This window comes from Labrus mixtus, chromosome 2 (genome assembly GCF_963584025.1).
Source record: "Labrus mixtus chromosome 2, fLabMix1.1, whole genome shotgun sequence".
Lineage (NCBI taxonomy): Eukaryota > Metazoa > Chordata > Actinopteri > Labriformes > Labridae > Labrus > Labrus mixtus.
The window spans coordinates 27,635,870-27,650,996 of record NC_083613.1 but is presented as its reverse complement, the minus strand read 5'-3'; the positions used below and the strand labels follow the sequence as shown (position 1 = coordinate 27,650,996).

Below are 15,127 nucleotides of genomic sequence, written 5' to 3'. Positions count from 1 at the left end.
TCTCCATCAGTCCCTAACATTACCAAATGAAACCCTTCATCCCCACCACCCCCTCTCCTCCTCCTTCCCCTCTCCTCCTCCTCCTCCTCCTCCTCTGCTACTGTCTACTTTCTCTCTCAACCTCCCTCTATTCTTCCATCTTCCCGCTTCTGAGAAACCTGCAGCCGCCTCTGTGCCCCCCCCCCCCCCCCTTCCCCCAGTCGTTTCCCGCCCCACCCTTCTCTGAACCTCCATCTCTCCCTCCCTCCCTCCCTCCCTCGCCTTACTCCGTGAAAATGTCACACTCTCAGGAGACGGGGCTGTTTTAATTTGAAAGGAAGGCTGAAGCAGCATGGAGGAAATATCGCTCTCTCTCTCTCTCTCTCTTTCTATAACTCTCTCACTCTTGCTTTTTTTCCCCGTGCACTCTCTCGCCCTTGTCTTCCTGCTACCGTTGCACTCCTTCGCCATTTGTTTCCAACACAAATATTTTGTTTATTTATGGAACTTTTAAAATCCTCTTCATCTTTTTCGATTTGGGGCAATGTGCCACGACTCTATTAACAATCTTTGTCATGCTGCTCTTAATCGATCCCAAGGAGCCCCACCTGATTTACAAGACCTGAGCAGCCGATGTCAGAGCGAAGACTTACTTCCAGGCAGAATGTCTTGTCCTGCATGAGTGTGTGTGTGTGTGTGTGTTTGTGTGTCACAAACTAACAAATATACAGACACATGCACAGAGTGTCTTCATTAGCTCTAATCTAATGGTGTTGAAGATGGCTGCATGCTGACAGATGTGCACAGCTCCCTAATCTGATCTCCTGTCTCCTCTGTTCTGACATCCTCTACATCTTACACACACACACAGACACATTCAAACATGTGGATGCAAAGGCTTAAGCATTAAATTAAGTTTGTAGCTGAGTGCTTTGCATTGTAACTCAATATTCACTCCCCGATGCACTTGGTTGAAATGCATTATTAACGTGTGTGTTTGTTTCTGTGTGAGTCTGTGTAGGTATGTGTCCTGGTGCGCCGTATATTAGTTTAAACAGCTCATCTGTATTCTGGGATCTAATATCCAAAGCAGGAAATAGAAGAGCTCTGCAGACAATGTTAGTAATCTTTCCAAGGAGGTGGTCTCACATCCTTTGGCCCCCTTAACTTCATTTTGTCCGTCTTCAGGAGGTAATCTTTTATTAGGGAGCAATCCCGGTTTAAAAGTCTATTTTGGTGCTGCATTTATGGACGCTATGTCACCCAAGTCCAAATAAAAACAAGTGCAGAGCAAATGAGCTTGGTGACTTCTGGCATTAGAAGAGGTGTTAGTGTGCAGCTACATCTTAACAAGAGGAGGTGTTCAAGACTGATTATGAAACTTTCCCAGGCTACAAATTAGTCACCGAGATGGATCAACTATGTCAAGCAGGCTTCAAGCCTCTGCAAAGTGGTTTTCAGACCATTCAAAAGAAGCATTTGGTTTAACAGACAACATTTAATAGATACACCGTACAGTTTAGCCTCTCTTTCATTTCACTTTATAAAGCTGGAGAAGATTAAAGTGGCACACTACAGAGGAATTATTTACTGCTTAAAAAGATAATAATGTCTTTACACTTCGCTGGATTTTACTATTTTAACCTGCTTGATATTTGTTCAATGATCTTCAGGGGTTTAGTAGAGTGTGTGGTAACTTTGATTAACCCAAACTTTTACATGTGATGAATGTATCTGAAGATATTCTAATCTAAGCGTGATGTTTTTATATCAACTTCAAATTTCAGGTGACTTTTCAAAATTTTATTCATGGTTTCTTCATCATATGAAATCTTAACGTACTCAGACTTCGTCAACATCCTTTCTGTATTAGTCATAGCAGGAGGGTTATGGGTATATTCTTCTTCTGTATCTTCTTGACCCTTGGTGTAGGACAAGGAGATGTTTAGGCCGACCACACATACATGAAGGCTCACAGTCAAAGTTAAATCTCCTATAGAGAGGGAAAACACTATATAACATGGATACTAGGGCTGGGAATCTTTGGGTGTCTCACGATTCGATTTTGATTCTTGGTGTCACGATTTGATTCAGAATCTATTTTCGATTCAAAACGATTCTGGATCCATGGATGCAAAGTCTATTTTTGATTTAATATATACTTCAGGATCTACTCCAGTCTTTTTTTTGAGACTGGCTGAATTTATTGCTGCTCCATTTGGCATTCTACTGCATTAAAGAGCTAGCCTTAGCACTTAGCAGGGAGTGACTTAAGAGCCTAATTTTTTTTTTATGAATCTATTTAAAATCTCAGAAGATAATAATCTTGATTTTTACATAAATCGATTTTTTTCCCACCCCTAATGGACACATGGGAATATATTTTTAAAGAGAGAAGATAAAAGAGAGACAAAGGGTTGGTAATTGGGATCATTTCAAAGCAGGGCTCTTCACTGCCTCCTGCACAGCTGGCTAATGGCATCATAAATTGCATGTGAATGTCAGATTGTTGGTTTTGGAAAGTTACAGAAGTTTTTCGGACACAGCTCCTCCAATAGGATGATAGAAAGGCGGGATCCACTCATGGGTGGGTGGGTTTAAAGAGCTATACAACCATCAGACAATTAGCTCTGAAGAAATACACTGTAAGTTTAACAGCCTTCGACAGGTGGATACTATCCTAACGGTTACCTCCCGGCTTTTACAAGCATCCACAGAGAGTCACTATGTGAGAGCCCGATTTAGAAATTCCTCAGACAACTGAGATAAGGTTTGTTTGCCAGGTGTGTCACAAACCCGAACAAGAATGATTGATTCATTGAACTTTTAGTCATCAAGTCTTTCTTGCATCACAGTTTGCTCCAATTTGCAACATAAAAATGAAGACACGATATAAAGATACAGAAACATTAGAGACAACATTTAAACACTAAACAAATATTCAGAGGCCTTCAACGCACGTTGATCTGGGATTCAGCCACATATAAAATGTTAGGATTGACTGTTGTACTGTGGAGTGTTTCAGTCTGACCTCATTAAAACACGGGACCCTGCGTCTCAGGTTTGATGGTAGTAGTTTAAATGATCTGCTCAGAGCATGGTTACGGTCAGGGACAGCGACGTTAGCAGGTTTTTATAGCGGGCTGACTCATCGAGTCTCTGGAGTGGTCGGCCTACAATCTTTGAGCAGATGTTTAAGAGAAGTAAAACCTGCACATTATACACAACCACACCAGGATACCACATCCAGCAATAATGACAGGATGTTTGTTAACACCTGAGTGAACCACAACCGTAGGCGGTTAACTCCCCTCAAAGTCACGCCGTGAGAAAATCTTACTCTTCTCATGGCTATGGGAGATCCATACATTGTCAGGAGGAGACAGAACTGTAGGTGAAAACTTTGAGAGTACATTTCTTTGGCAGGGACACTCACTATGCAAATTACAAAAAAAAAAAAAACTTAAACTGACTCTGACGGGCGATGAGGTCCCTTCCTGCTGTTTGTCTGAGTGTGACGGCAGCAGATCTGGGAGAATGGAGGGCTTTAAACAATATGGAGCCAATCTGTCCACTGTTACTAAGCTCAAAGCTGGATCTGGTTTTTAAATGGGCCATAAGAGATACTTTAAAGAAAGAAGGGGGGGATTTGGATTAGCAGGAGGAGGGACTATGTAGCATGCGGGAGATCTTGACAATCCTGGCGATGAAGGTAAACACACACTGTGATTAGCGGTTAGCGATAGCTCTCGTTCCTGTGCCCAATCCCACAGCTGCCTAACATTGCTGGTGTCAGAAGTAATGCCAGTTTGTTTTCTGTGTACTTGAGAGCCACAGTGTGTGTATACATGTGTGTGTGTCTGTGTGTGTGTGTGTGTGTTCTTGCACGTGTGCGTGGTAAGCACTGGGTGAGGTGCCAACTAGATGTTGGGGTTCAAACAGATGGGAGACAGGCATCTGGACAGCTGGCATTCAGTGCTTTTCACAAACCCTTTACACCAACCACCTCTCCAATCTATCCCCATTCTGTCATCCTCGCCTTTGCACTGTTTCTGTTCTTTTCTTCTCCTCACTTAAGCCATGCTGGGCCATCTTCAATAACTGAAGTCATTATTAAATAATTTTGCGAGTGGGTTTCATGTGCAGACAGATTAGCAACAGGATTAGCAAGAGCAAGAAAAATAAAGACGCCGAGTTCAATTTTTGGTGCAAAAGAAGGTCAAGGGTCTTGATTCATCTACACGAGTGCACGTGAAGTCTCTGTGCACTTGCGCATGTAATGTGAAAACCAGACCAGCAAATTTAACTGGGTCAGGCATCTCTATTTGATGAGCAGGAGCACTTCAACAGTAAACGCCAGTCTTCTTCTTTTGCTTACTCTTCCCTGCTCTGTCTCACTTTCAGTCTCGCTTGTCAGATTCAAGTCACTGTAGCTTTTATTTTTTTAAATATTGGAGCGTTTCACAAAAATCATCTATTCACTTTGCATTTACAGATCCAAGGTACTTGTGATTGCTTTGGCATCGCTTTACTTACGCTAAATTCTACTTGGCAGCACCTCAAGGATTTTGAGTTTCAGTGATTGCTGTGACCGCAAAAAACCTGCCTCATTTTTTTGTGGAGGAAAATGCATGGCACGCAGCCACGCTCTCAGAGTGAGTCTGGAGTAAAATCAAGAGCGCTGACAAAAAAAAAAAAAATATTGTTAATTAAACCGAAAAGTTATTAAGATAATTTCCTTCTCCACAGATGCTTTCTTTAGAGTATTCATGATGATGACACCGTTCTTGTATTTATGTCAGAAAGAAAGAAAAAAACATTACAATTAAATCTGACACACAACATTTATCAGCCCTTTTTCTCTCTCTAATATCCAAACTGTAAAACATCTCCTTCCCTGCAGGGCTGCCTGTGATAATTTTCCCCTGTCCAGATCAGGAAAGATGAATGAGAGCAGATGTCAGTAAGCATCATGCTGGAAGCGATACACAAGCCTCTCTGTCGTTTTATATGCCATCTCTTGTTCTCTCTTTTCTACCTGCAACTTTCGCGTTTAAAGAGAGAGAAAAAAAAAGACATCTAAGACTCTCGCTTTCAAGCGTGCCAGCCCTGCCATGTATTAAATAAATCATGTGGTCTGACAAGAAATCTGTGTGCCTCTTGTAAACGAAAATGAGCCTCCTATTCTCCTCTCTCCTCATCTCTCTGCTCTGGTTTTCAGATGTTTTCTCTACACTTCATGTATACTTCATTACTGGTGTAATACAATTTGGCAAAGTCATAAAAAGATAAGAAGCTCAATGCCATTGACTTTAGCTGCGGAAATGCACCACACTTAATTAGGCCTAAAGATTAACTGTAAGTAGGACTGCACAATAAACTCCACACTGCTAAGCCAGAAGTCTGAAAAGAACTTTAAGTATTACCAATTTTGTTTAAATCCTTTTTTTTGTTTTCAGCTTTAGGTCGCAGCCAGACCAATCTTGATCTTTAGGACATGAAAACACACTTTAGAATTTCTCATAGCAACTGAGTGAGGTGACAGAAAAGGCTATTCGTATTGTTATAAGGTTAATATAGCACTTTTATATCATATTAGGCGATGTAGAAGTAATGATTGTCTTCTAAAAGTACAGAAAACAGGGTATTGATGTGAAATCAACGGCTTCATTGTGTTAGGAAAACACAGGTTTCAGTCTCATTCAGGTCATTCAAGGGACACCTAAGAGTGACTGCCACATTATAAAATGAGCAAAGTGCAGGTGATTTCCCCTGAAGAGACCACAAGTGCGTCATTGGACAATTAAACTAGCAGAAACAAATAAAGGTTCAGCAAATACTCATACTTTCCTAAACATAATTTGTCTCATTTCTAGTCAAAAACATCTCATTACACTAAATAAACTTTACATGACATGTCCAGGTACGCAGCTTCATTTAATGCCAGCAAAAAAAAATAGGGCCCGAATTGTTTGTAATGTAAAAGTGACTGCCAGTGCAGCAAGAAAAAATGTACTTAAAAAGACATAACATCTAATTTTAAAGACTTCACCAGACAATTGTCCATGCTGTGTTGGCAGCTAGTTTAACTCAATACAAGCAATGCAGGCCTTTTTTTTTTTTTTTTACTTCTAATATCTTGAAATAAGGTGTGTCAGGATTTGTGATGTTAAAGTTGCTTGTATTTAGTGTAATGAGATATTTTATAAGTAGACAAATAAACTTGGTAAGATATGAGTTTTTGCAGTATGTATGCATCACAGTAGGACATCCATCTATTTTCGTCCACTTATCCGGGGGCCGGGCCGCGATGGCCCCAGACGTCCCTCTCCCCAGCAATGTTTTCCTGGAGGAAGCCTAAGTGCTTCCAGGACAGAAGCGATGTATAATCCCTCCAGCGAGCTCTGGGTCTACCCCTGGGTCTCCTCCTAGCTGGAAAACCTCCAAAGGGAGGCGACCAGGAGGCGTCCTGATCAGATGCCCTAACTACCTCAGCTGGCTCCTTTTGGATGAGAAGGAGCAGCAGCTCTACTCCAAGCTCTAGTCGGATGTCCAAGCTCCTCACCCTGTCTCTAAGGCTTAGCCCAGCCGCCCAACTCATTTCGGCCGCTTGTATCTGCCAACTCATTGTTTCGGTCACTTCTCAGAGCTCATGACCATGAGGTGAGGTTTTGAACGTAGATCGACTGGTATATCGAGAGCTTTGCCTTCCGGCTGGGATCACAGTAAGCCACACAAATATTTTGTTTCATTAAAAGATTAATATTTAGTCTGACGTAAAGGTTGCATGTATTCTTGCCTGATTTGTACAGCATTTTAGCTTATCAGTGTGTGTCCTCTCAACTTAGATGGCACCCCTTCAGAAAGCTCCTCAGGGAGGAAAAGAGTGAGAAATGGTTTGAGAGAGAGAGAGAGATTAGGGAAGAATACAAATAAAAGATATGATCAATGAGTTGGAGCGAGGAAAGGGGGGGGGGGGGGGAGAGAGAGGGTGGAGGAGGAGGAAGAAGGTGATAAAAATGAATCTGAAGATGCCAGTTGGACACCTCTTTTTACCAGCCACTCCAAGCAGAGATGTGGAGGCAACCTACACACGTGAATTTAAAAAAAACCCACAAGAACGGGCACACTTTGATCATTGATGGGACTTTTTGACTGGCATCATCCCTCATTTTGAGAAATGTCATCGGCAGGGAGTCTCCCTGTGAATCATTTTTAATAGAGGAAATACAGCTGTGTGTGCGGGAGAGTGTGTGTGTGTGTGTGTGTGAGGACAGGAGGGGGGTGTAGGTATTGTTTGTCACCAGATGAACTCGTGGGGTGAGACTAATGAAGAGTGCAGCGTGAAGGAGGGAGGCATTTTAATTGGGCTCTTTCTCTCTGTCTCCCTCCTCTCCCTTCTTCTTCTTCTTCTCCTTCAGAATGCCACAGGAGATTGAATGTTGGCTCTGCAGAGGTAAGAAGGGATTTCTGACACTGACACAGCTCTGGCCTTGTCCTGCTAATTGGTCAATAACAAAGACTCTGATGCAGTGATACGGATCACTTTTTCTGAATGAAAAGAGTGGGGAGGTGACTGACATTTTCATACATAATCATGAAGTGCTGAATAAGGAATCAGAATGAGAATATTTTGTTATTGTTAAAATCAGTTTGCAACAACATCTAAAATATAATTCTAATAATGAGGATAGAAAATAAAAAACCTAACATGCTCGGTCTCAGATGTTTTTTTTTCTTTGTAATGTCAGTCTGTTCCGACCTAATTTCAATCTACGGCAGTGTGCAAACATTTTGACTCCCTGATTAAATAGCTCCTTGTATTCTGCACGCAGTCGTCTGATTAAAAAAAAACATGAAGAGGAATCTTTTCAGTGGTGACCTTCACCAAAAGCTCTATGTGCGTATTTGACATATGGTCAGTCCAATATGAGTCATCCTTTCAACAGCTTTTCAATGTCACTTTGCAAGAAGCGAAAGACTTTCATGTTGGAGCCCATTTCAAAGTAATCAACAGGATTCACAAGAGCTCCCCGCAACCACAAAATCGTTTCCATTTAAGACTAATAAAAATGAGTGGTTGTAACCACTGATTATCAAAACACATGATTCACTTGGCGTACAGGATGGTCAATGAAATCAAACTGTAATCTGGCTGATGCTACCTGATGCTCATCTACTCTAAGGGAAGGGATGCAAATCGACATATTCCTGCTCTTCCACCTCCCCTCCTCTGCTTCCTCATTCCCTCCAGCGTTTTGTTTCTCTGAAATCACAAACTTAGCTACTGGCTCTTCCCTGAGGTGCAAAACTCCACCTTTCTCTTCCTCCAGTTTAGCTTCCTCTAGTCGTCCTCTCCACAATTGCCAACTATGCTGAAGGAGAGCAAAGAATGTGGAAGGAGTGTATTTTTAAATGGCATCAATCTCTCTTTTTTTGACCCTCCCTCTCTCTCTCTCTCTCTCTCTCTCTATCTCTCCATCTCCCGCTCTGCACCTCTTCCTCTTCTCCCCATCTCCCGTCTTTCTGTTATGGCACTGGTTCATCCTCATGTATATTTATGCTACAAAGCTGAAGAGTGAGGCAGACTTAAAATGAAAACTCAAACTAGAGTGGGCTTGTGTGCTCGTTTTGTGAATGTGTATGTGTGTGGCGGGTGTACGTGAATACGCACTCGTTTGCGCTTTTAGGATACAAGCCTCTTTTTTACATTCAAGGGGGGGGGGGGGGGGGATTCCACTCCACTCCAGCACCCACTGCCCTTCCTCTTTTCCCTCTACATCCACATTCCTCTCACCTCGTCCCCAAGCTGTAGTCACACAGACACACTGCCTGACGGGACAGGTGTCAGCCATAGACGGAAAGTGACATTCTAATCTAAAGTAGTGATTCAGAAAACACACATGCACAAACACAAACACACACGCACATTTCTCTATCATGTATTTCTAGTGGCTGCAGGGAGACAGGCAGGCGCCTCAGGGTTTAGCTCGTGCAACAGCGCAACAGAGATGCATAAATCTCACCTGTCTTTAAGCCCCCTGCCACACACACACACACACACACACACACAAACAAACACATACACACTATGTGCCACACATGAAAAACCCACAAAACACAATTTGTTTCTCTTGAATGGCCCTGAGTGGGGACGCAGCGGGAGAATGTGACCACAGTCTTCAAACAAAATTCCTGGTGCAGAAGCGTTTCATCCACACTCCAGCAAACCCCTTTTAAAAAATGTTAAACTCCCAAAGTTTATACGCATGTGAGCGTGTGCAAAAACTTCATCTGTTTGGGTGCACTTCCCCTCTGTGTGTGTGTGTGTGTGTGTGTGTGTGTGTGTGTGTGTGTGTGTGTGTGTGTGTGTGTGTTTGCTCACGCAAGCGTGTGTGTTGAAACAATAGCTGTCTTGAGAGGCGGGCTGCATGGCTGACTCTCCTTTAGTTTCCCCTTCGAGGAGGAACGTGGGAAAAGAGGAATAAGTGCCATTCATCTTTTCACTGGCTCATTCACTACCTCTCTTTCTCTCGCTCACCTCTCTTCTTGCGCTCATTCACTGCACGTCTTTGTTCCCTTAAATGGCCTCTTTGCTTCTGGCTTAAACCTTCCTTTGAGATAAATACCCTCGCGCTGTAGCCCAACACATATGCCAATGGTGCACAACACACAGAGCCATTAACACGCACTCAACATAACATGAGCTTTCCAAAAAATACCCACTTGATGCACACATGCCTGAGCTCGAGTCTGAGGGAAGGCTCTTTAAGTAAAACGTTACACAGCAATAAGTAAACCACATTTTTTTTCCATTAATGACTAGTTTCATGAGATGATAACAGAATACAGAATCTATTCATCCATCACCGTTGACCCAATATGAGTCATCTTTAAACTATATCCAGCTCCTTTCCCACATGAACCCCTGACTATTTGCAGACAATTGCACGACACTCAGGTCAATGCATTATCTTGGAAAACCTTTCACACATGTACCGCTCAGCCGCGGAGAGTGTCAGTGTTTGACCCGCTCTCAGAACTGGAAATGCTTGTGGCATGCAGGAGGAGTATTCTTCTCTATTTGTGATTCTAGAGTTTAAATCACTGCAGAATGTATCAGGATTTTTCCGCACCACAAATACGACAGTAGAAAACTTAACGCCGACATACACAGACTTCTCCTCGAGGGCACGCTGGAACAGTCAGGGTTAACACATCCAGACATGTTGCATTCAACCATGCAGCCCAGCTTAAGGTTTTCAAAATTGACAATACTTTGATACTTTTGGATACCACACATTTAAAATGATACAATCTCTGTTGTTTTTCTTGTCAATATTATCTTGAAGTACCAAAGGAGCTTCTGTCATGTTCTTAACCCACAGCTGCCACTAAAGAAAGAAAGGGGGGGCGTCATTCTTTGGATGAAGCCAACCCCTTTATATTTATATAGGCATATAGTATATCAGTGCCCCGTGTAGTTTGACATATTCACAGGATCAGGAAAAGAGTAGAGAATTAAGATAATGCATCAGCTCATCCTGAGTTCATGCAAAAAAACATGTGTGTTGTGTTTACACGTGCAGCTCATCCCGAACATGTAAGTTATCAGGAGTGTGCAATGTGTGAAAGCACTATTACAGACAGATAGGGGAACAGAGGAGGTGACAACAATGTGGCCTTAATTACACAGAGTTACCAATCGATTTGTGCAATGAGACAGTGTGCAGGAGATTGTTTTCAATTTTAGGTAAAAATAGCAACAACAAGGAATTACCCAATATTCTGTGCCTATGACTTCTCTTATAGTTGCCGTGGCATGCAACAGGTATCCATGTTGATGATTTTTTACTTGTACCATTTTCTTTCTCTTAAATCTGCTATTGTGACAAACCTCGCCCACTCTGACAACGTCTGGTTGAGTGTATGCATGACGGGGGGTTTCTTTCTCTCTCTGAAATCCACATACTCACACGCCCATCATCCCAATTACCTTTACATCCTTTGTGTTCATGCGCGTTCCCTCCTTCCCAACGAAAATGTCATCTATATCCACCAGTATGTGCCGGTCCAGACCCAAAGTTAGCTTCCTTTCTGTGAGGTAGGAGATGGCGTCCACCAGGATGAGTTTGTGCAGCCAGTATCCCAGTCCCTGGCCAAACAGCACCCTCCTTACCCCGTCATAGAGCCCCATGTCCTGTACCACAGTGGCTTGGAGGCCTAGACTAAACCCAGGCCCTGGATTATCGCCGCTGCCTGCCCCTGCGCCCTCCTTGGCCCGTGCATGCAGCACGGCCTGGTATGTCGAGTGGTTCGAGGAAAAGGAGGTCCAGTCCTCCCCTGGCAAAGCCCCTCGATCCGTGCCGGGTTTGGTCAGCTGGAGGAGAGGTGAGCTGGAGACCACGCAGCAGTCCCACAGCGCCTGGTTGGTCCTGAGCACCAGAGGGAGGCCTCGAAGTTTGAGTAGAGGAGGCGAGTTCTCTGTGGAGCGGTAGAAGCCGATGATGCCCACTCTGTACTCTGTGCAGTATTGATGCAGCAGCTGTCTGTTCCATGTGTCCGCATGTGCATACTTTAACAAGTTCTCATAAATGATGAGAGAATAACGTCCTCTGCCTTTCTCCGTCAGCGGCGGCAGGTCGCCCTTCCCTGAGGCAATCTCCATGCGGAACTGAAAGTGTGCCGACTCCAATATAGCCACAATGTCCTGACCCAGCTGGGAGTACTGAGACTCCACCAGCACCAGCACCACTGGGTCAGTGTGGACGTGGGTGTGTGGGGGATTGGGAGGGTACGGGTACGGGAGTTGATGGTACGGGGACATGGAGAGAGGCTGTGCACAGGCAGGTTCCGGAGATTGTCCCAGCTGCATGGAGGGAGAGGAGTTTGTGAACAGGAAGTACGCAGAAAGCAGGAGGGAGAGGAGACAGCAGGAGGCCAGCAGGAGCAGGAGCCTACGCAGGTGGCGGCGGAATCGCACCGCCACTGTCATTGCGGAGAAGAGTTGTTGTGCGTAGACGGGTTGGTTGTGTTTCTCAAAGAGTGCGTCCTCTGGATTTGGGATTTTGATGAGATTGTCTTTGTGTGAGGAAAAAAAAGGCGGCACAGACACTCAGGGGTGTGTCATGTCACCATGGCAGGTGGAGAGGAAAGCTGCGTCAGATGTCGGGGAAGAAGAAAGGTCTCCATTTATGAGAAACGCAGTCGAGGTACCCTGCTTCCAGCTGAGGACTCACATGCAGAAAGGCAGAGAGCGATGATTAATGTCTGCAGAGAGAGAGAAAGGGGACAAGGAGAAAAGAGAGAGTGAATTTGTTGGGCAAGGTTGAAAAGTATGCTGAGTTCTGTTTCTCTGTGTGTGTGTGTGTGTGTGTGTGTGTGTGTGTGTGTGTACCTAGGTTGTGCCACCCTAGGGACTGTGAGGGCACAGCTGGTAACTACAGAGCTGATTGAAAACAACTCGCTTCCTTAGGGCTTATCCAACCTCTGGCACATGCACGCACGCAAAGCGACGCACCGGTTAAAGGCACAAACAAACACAAAAAGTCAATCCTCAGGAATAAACAACAGCTGGTTGTGTGTTAATATGTGCGATAGGGGGGAGGAGGATGGGAGCACAACTAATCAGTCCCACAAAGCTCTGCAGAGAATTTCTCTAATTGCGCCAAACTCTATGCACTTCTGTCCTATTTCTGAACCTAATCATCTGAAATACCACAAAATTAGAGTTGGAATCCTTTTGCCAGGAGCACTAATCTGAGGGGGAGCCGATGACGGAACAGAGGAAATGGAGAGCAAGAGAGAGAGAGAGAGAGAGAGAGAAAAAAAAAAGTAAGAATAAGAGAGAGAGGGAGAGTCGGAGAAAATGAGCAGAGAGAGGAACAAAATGCAATGAATTATAGAAAGAGACAAAAAAGAGCAGGATTAGCATCTTAATGTATGTGCCGGGAGCCAGGGAGAAGAAAAGATCCCACAGCATCTCTTTCTCCCTCTTTTCTCTCTCTCTCTACGCCTCACTCTCCCCCCTCTCTCTCTCTCTTTCCACACCCCCTCTTTCTCTCCCTCCATCTGTTTGAATATCAATAGTCTTTCCTCTCGTTCCCCATTCCCCCCCCCCCCCCCCCCCCCCCCCCCTTGTTCCTCGCCTTCAGAGAACACACGCGAAGAGAAGGTCATAGAGGAAGAACCACCAGTCATATTTCTTCACTGTGGAGCCGTAAGATGAGAAAGGGCAGGAATATAACTCTGAACAGCTTCAGCCAAAACAGAGTCGTAGAGATGTTAACAAATGTGCCATATTTGTTCGTTGTCTACATAACTACACTAATTCTGACAAATACCTTTACTGTGTTTCTAGAGTTTCATCAGACCTTAAAACTGTTTCTTATTACAGTGGAACTTTAAAAAAAAGGAGTGCAGACTTGAAAATAAAACTAAGATTTGTTAATTGAACCTGATGTTTTGAAATTCTAATTCTGATCCTTGGGTGTCTGCCTTAACTATAGGTGAGTGCTGGTTTAACCTGTTACTACATACTTGCAGGTCTCTTAGTATTAGGAGCCACATGAGGGCGCTGGAATTGGATGAAAACAAGACACTTCACGTGGAAGTTTCCCTCAGTGCCTTAAATAACTAGAAGTCTCCCCCCCCCCCCCCCCCCCCAACAAAGCCGAATTGTGCGAAAGGAAAGCTTGAAAAATCTACATCTTCAAGTGTTTTTATATGAACTTTGTAAAATGCAACTTGAATAACTTATAATACAAATACATTGGAAACAAAAGATGTAGTCAACTTCAAAACAGGCTACCAGTTTTTCACATTTACTACAATTGCATTGTTATGAATCACTACAATCATTGTTAAAAGTTTTTTTTTTTTTTTAATCGTTGTCAATTGTTGGCTAAATAAGACAACTGAATAAACATTATAAATACACAAAAATGGAGCAAAGGGCGATATTTTCTTCTACAACTGAGTTAATGTTTCATTAAATCTGCGATAAGAAAGAAAGACGCTGTGCGCACGAGCAGGCTTCAGTATTAGCTGTCTGAACGATGAACTCAAACGAACACATTTCCATGGAGTTTGTGTGCTGCTTTCTGCCGCTAAAGTTTGCAACATCGACTCGTCCACTTACCTCTGGCCGGGGCTGAGGCGCTGTCTCTCGGGCAGTAGGCGCGACTGGAGCGCGGTGAGTCTGATGCTGCTGCGGCTGCAGCTGCTTCGGGTGGGTCCGGGGCTCCGGTCTCGGTGGCGCACCACTCCCGTGTGTTGTGGATGCTGAAGCGCTGTGCCATGTCCTCCTTGCCTCTCCTTCTCTCTCTCTCTCTCTCTCTCTCTAACCCCTTCACTGGAGCAGCAGATGCGGGCAGCCGGAATGATCCGCTCTCCTCCCCCCTTTCATCATTCTTGTCTTTCTCTTCCTCTCGTCTCCCCCGCTGTCTCCTCTCTCCCGCTATGCTCACTTGTCCCCTTAATCTCTGCTCTTTTAAGGTGGAGATTAGGTGGAGGAGCACCGTTATCGGGCTGCCCGTTAACGACTGACTGCCGTGCGTAAATGCTCTGCTTTAAAAGAGAGCGCCTACACAAGTGGAGGCGAGCGAAGGAGAGGGAGGGCAAGAGAGAGAGAGAGAGAGAGAGAGAGAGAGAGAGAGAGAGAGAGAGGCAGAGGAAGGAGGGAGAGATGGGGAGGGCAGGGGGTCTGTTTGATTGACACAAACAGCCTCTTTCTCGGGCATCAGCGATCACGGGCCCGGTAAAAGCTCACGGACCGTTAGTTGGTGTAAGTCGGTTGAGGGATGTCACACACGGATACGCACCGGTGCGAGTTAATGGCGCGGCTTGCTGATTCTCGCGCGCTGCTTGCACTAAAGGCTAGTTGTAGTAGCCAAAGATAAAAGACACAGACAGGGATAGATGAACACAACCCTGGCTAAAGCTGTTGTGCAAAAATACATTTTCACATGATCAAGAATGGTATCAATCACAAGGCTAAATGCAAAATTCTCTCATTCATGAATGTTCATGAAGCAGCCCCATTAGGCTTACTTCTGCAGAGTGTCAATCAAACAGGCCCAGATTGTCAATCATACAGTGTTTTAAAGTTGATTAGGTGTTCCCGTCTGCCTTCTCACTAGTTCATCAA

General features: G+C 44.3%; 1 protein-coding gene across 2 annotated transcripts in view; it reads right to left on the bottom strand.

Moving 5' to 3' along the window:
* The window catches only part of ndst3 (N-deacetylase/N-sulfotransferase (heparan glucosaminyl) 3), a 47,118-nt gene extending 32,538 nt beyond the window's left edge, over window positions 1-14,580 (bottom strand). Inside the window, exons 1-2 of one of the 2 annotated variants that reach the window (XM_061059714.1) lie at window positions 14,120-14,580; window positions 10,976-12,249 (exon numbers count right to left, since the gene is read on the bottom strand). In XM_061059714.1, coding sequence (XP_060915697.1) covers window positions 10,976-11,974 — 999 coding nt within the window. In that variant the 5' untranslated portion in view covers window positions 11,975-12,249; window positions 14,120-14,580. The remainder of the gene's footprint in view (window positions 1-10,975; window positions 12,250-14,119) is intronic. The other variant, XM_061059720.1, reaches the window with a different exon arrangement.
* Window positions 14,581-15,127: the final 547 nt, after the last annotated feature.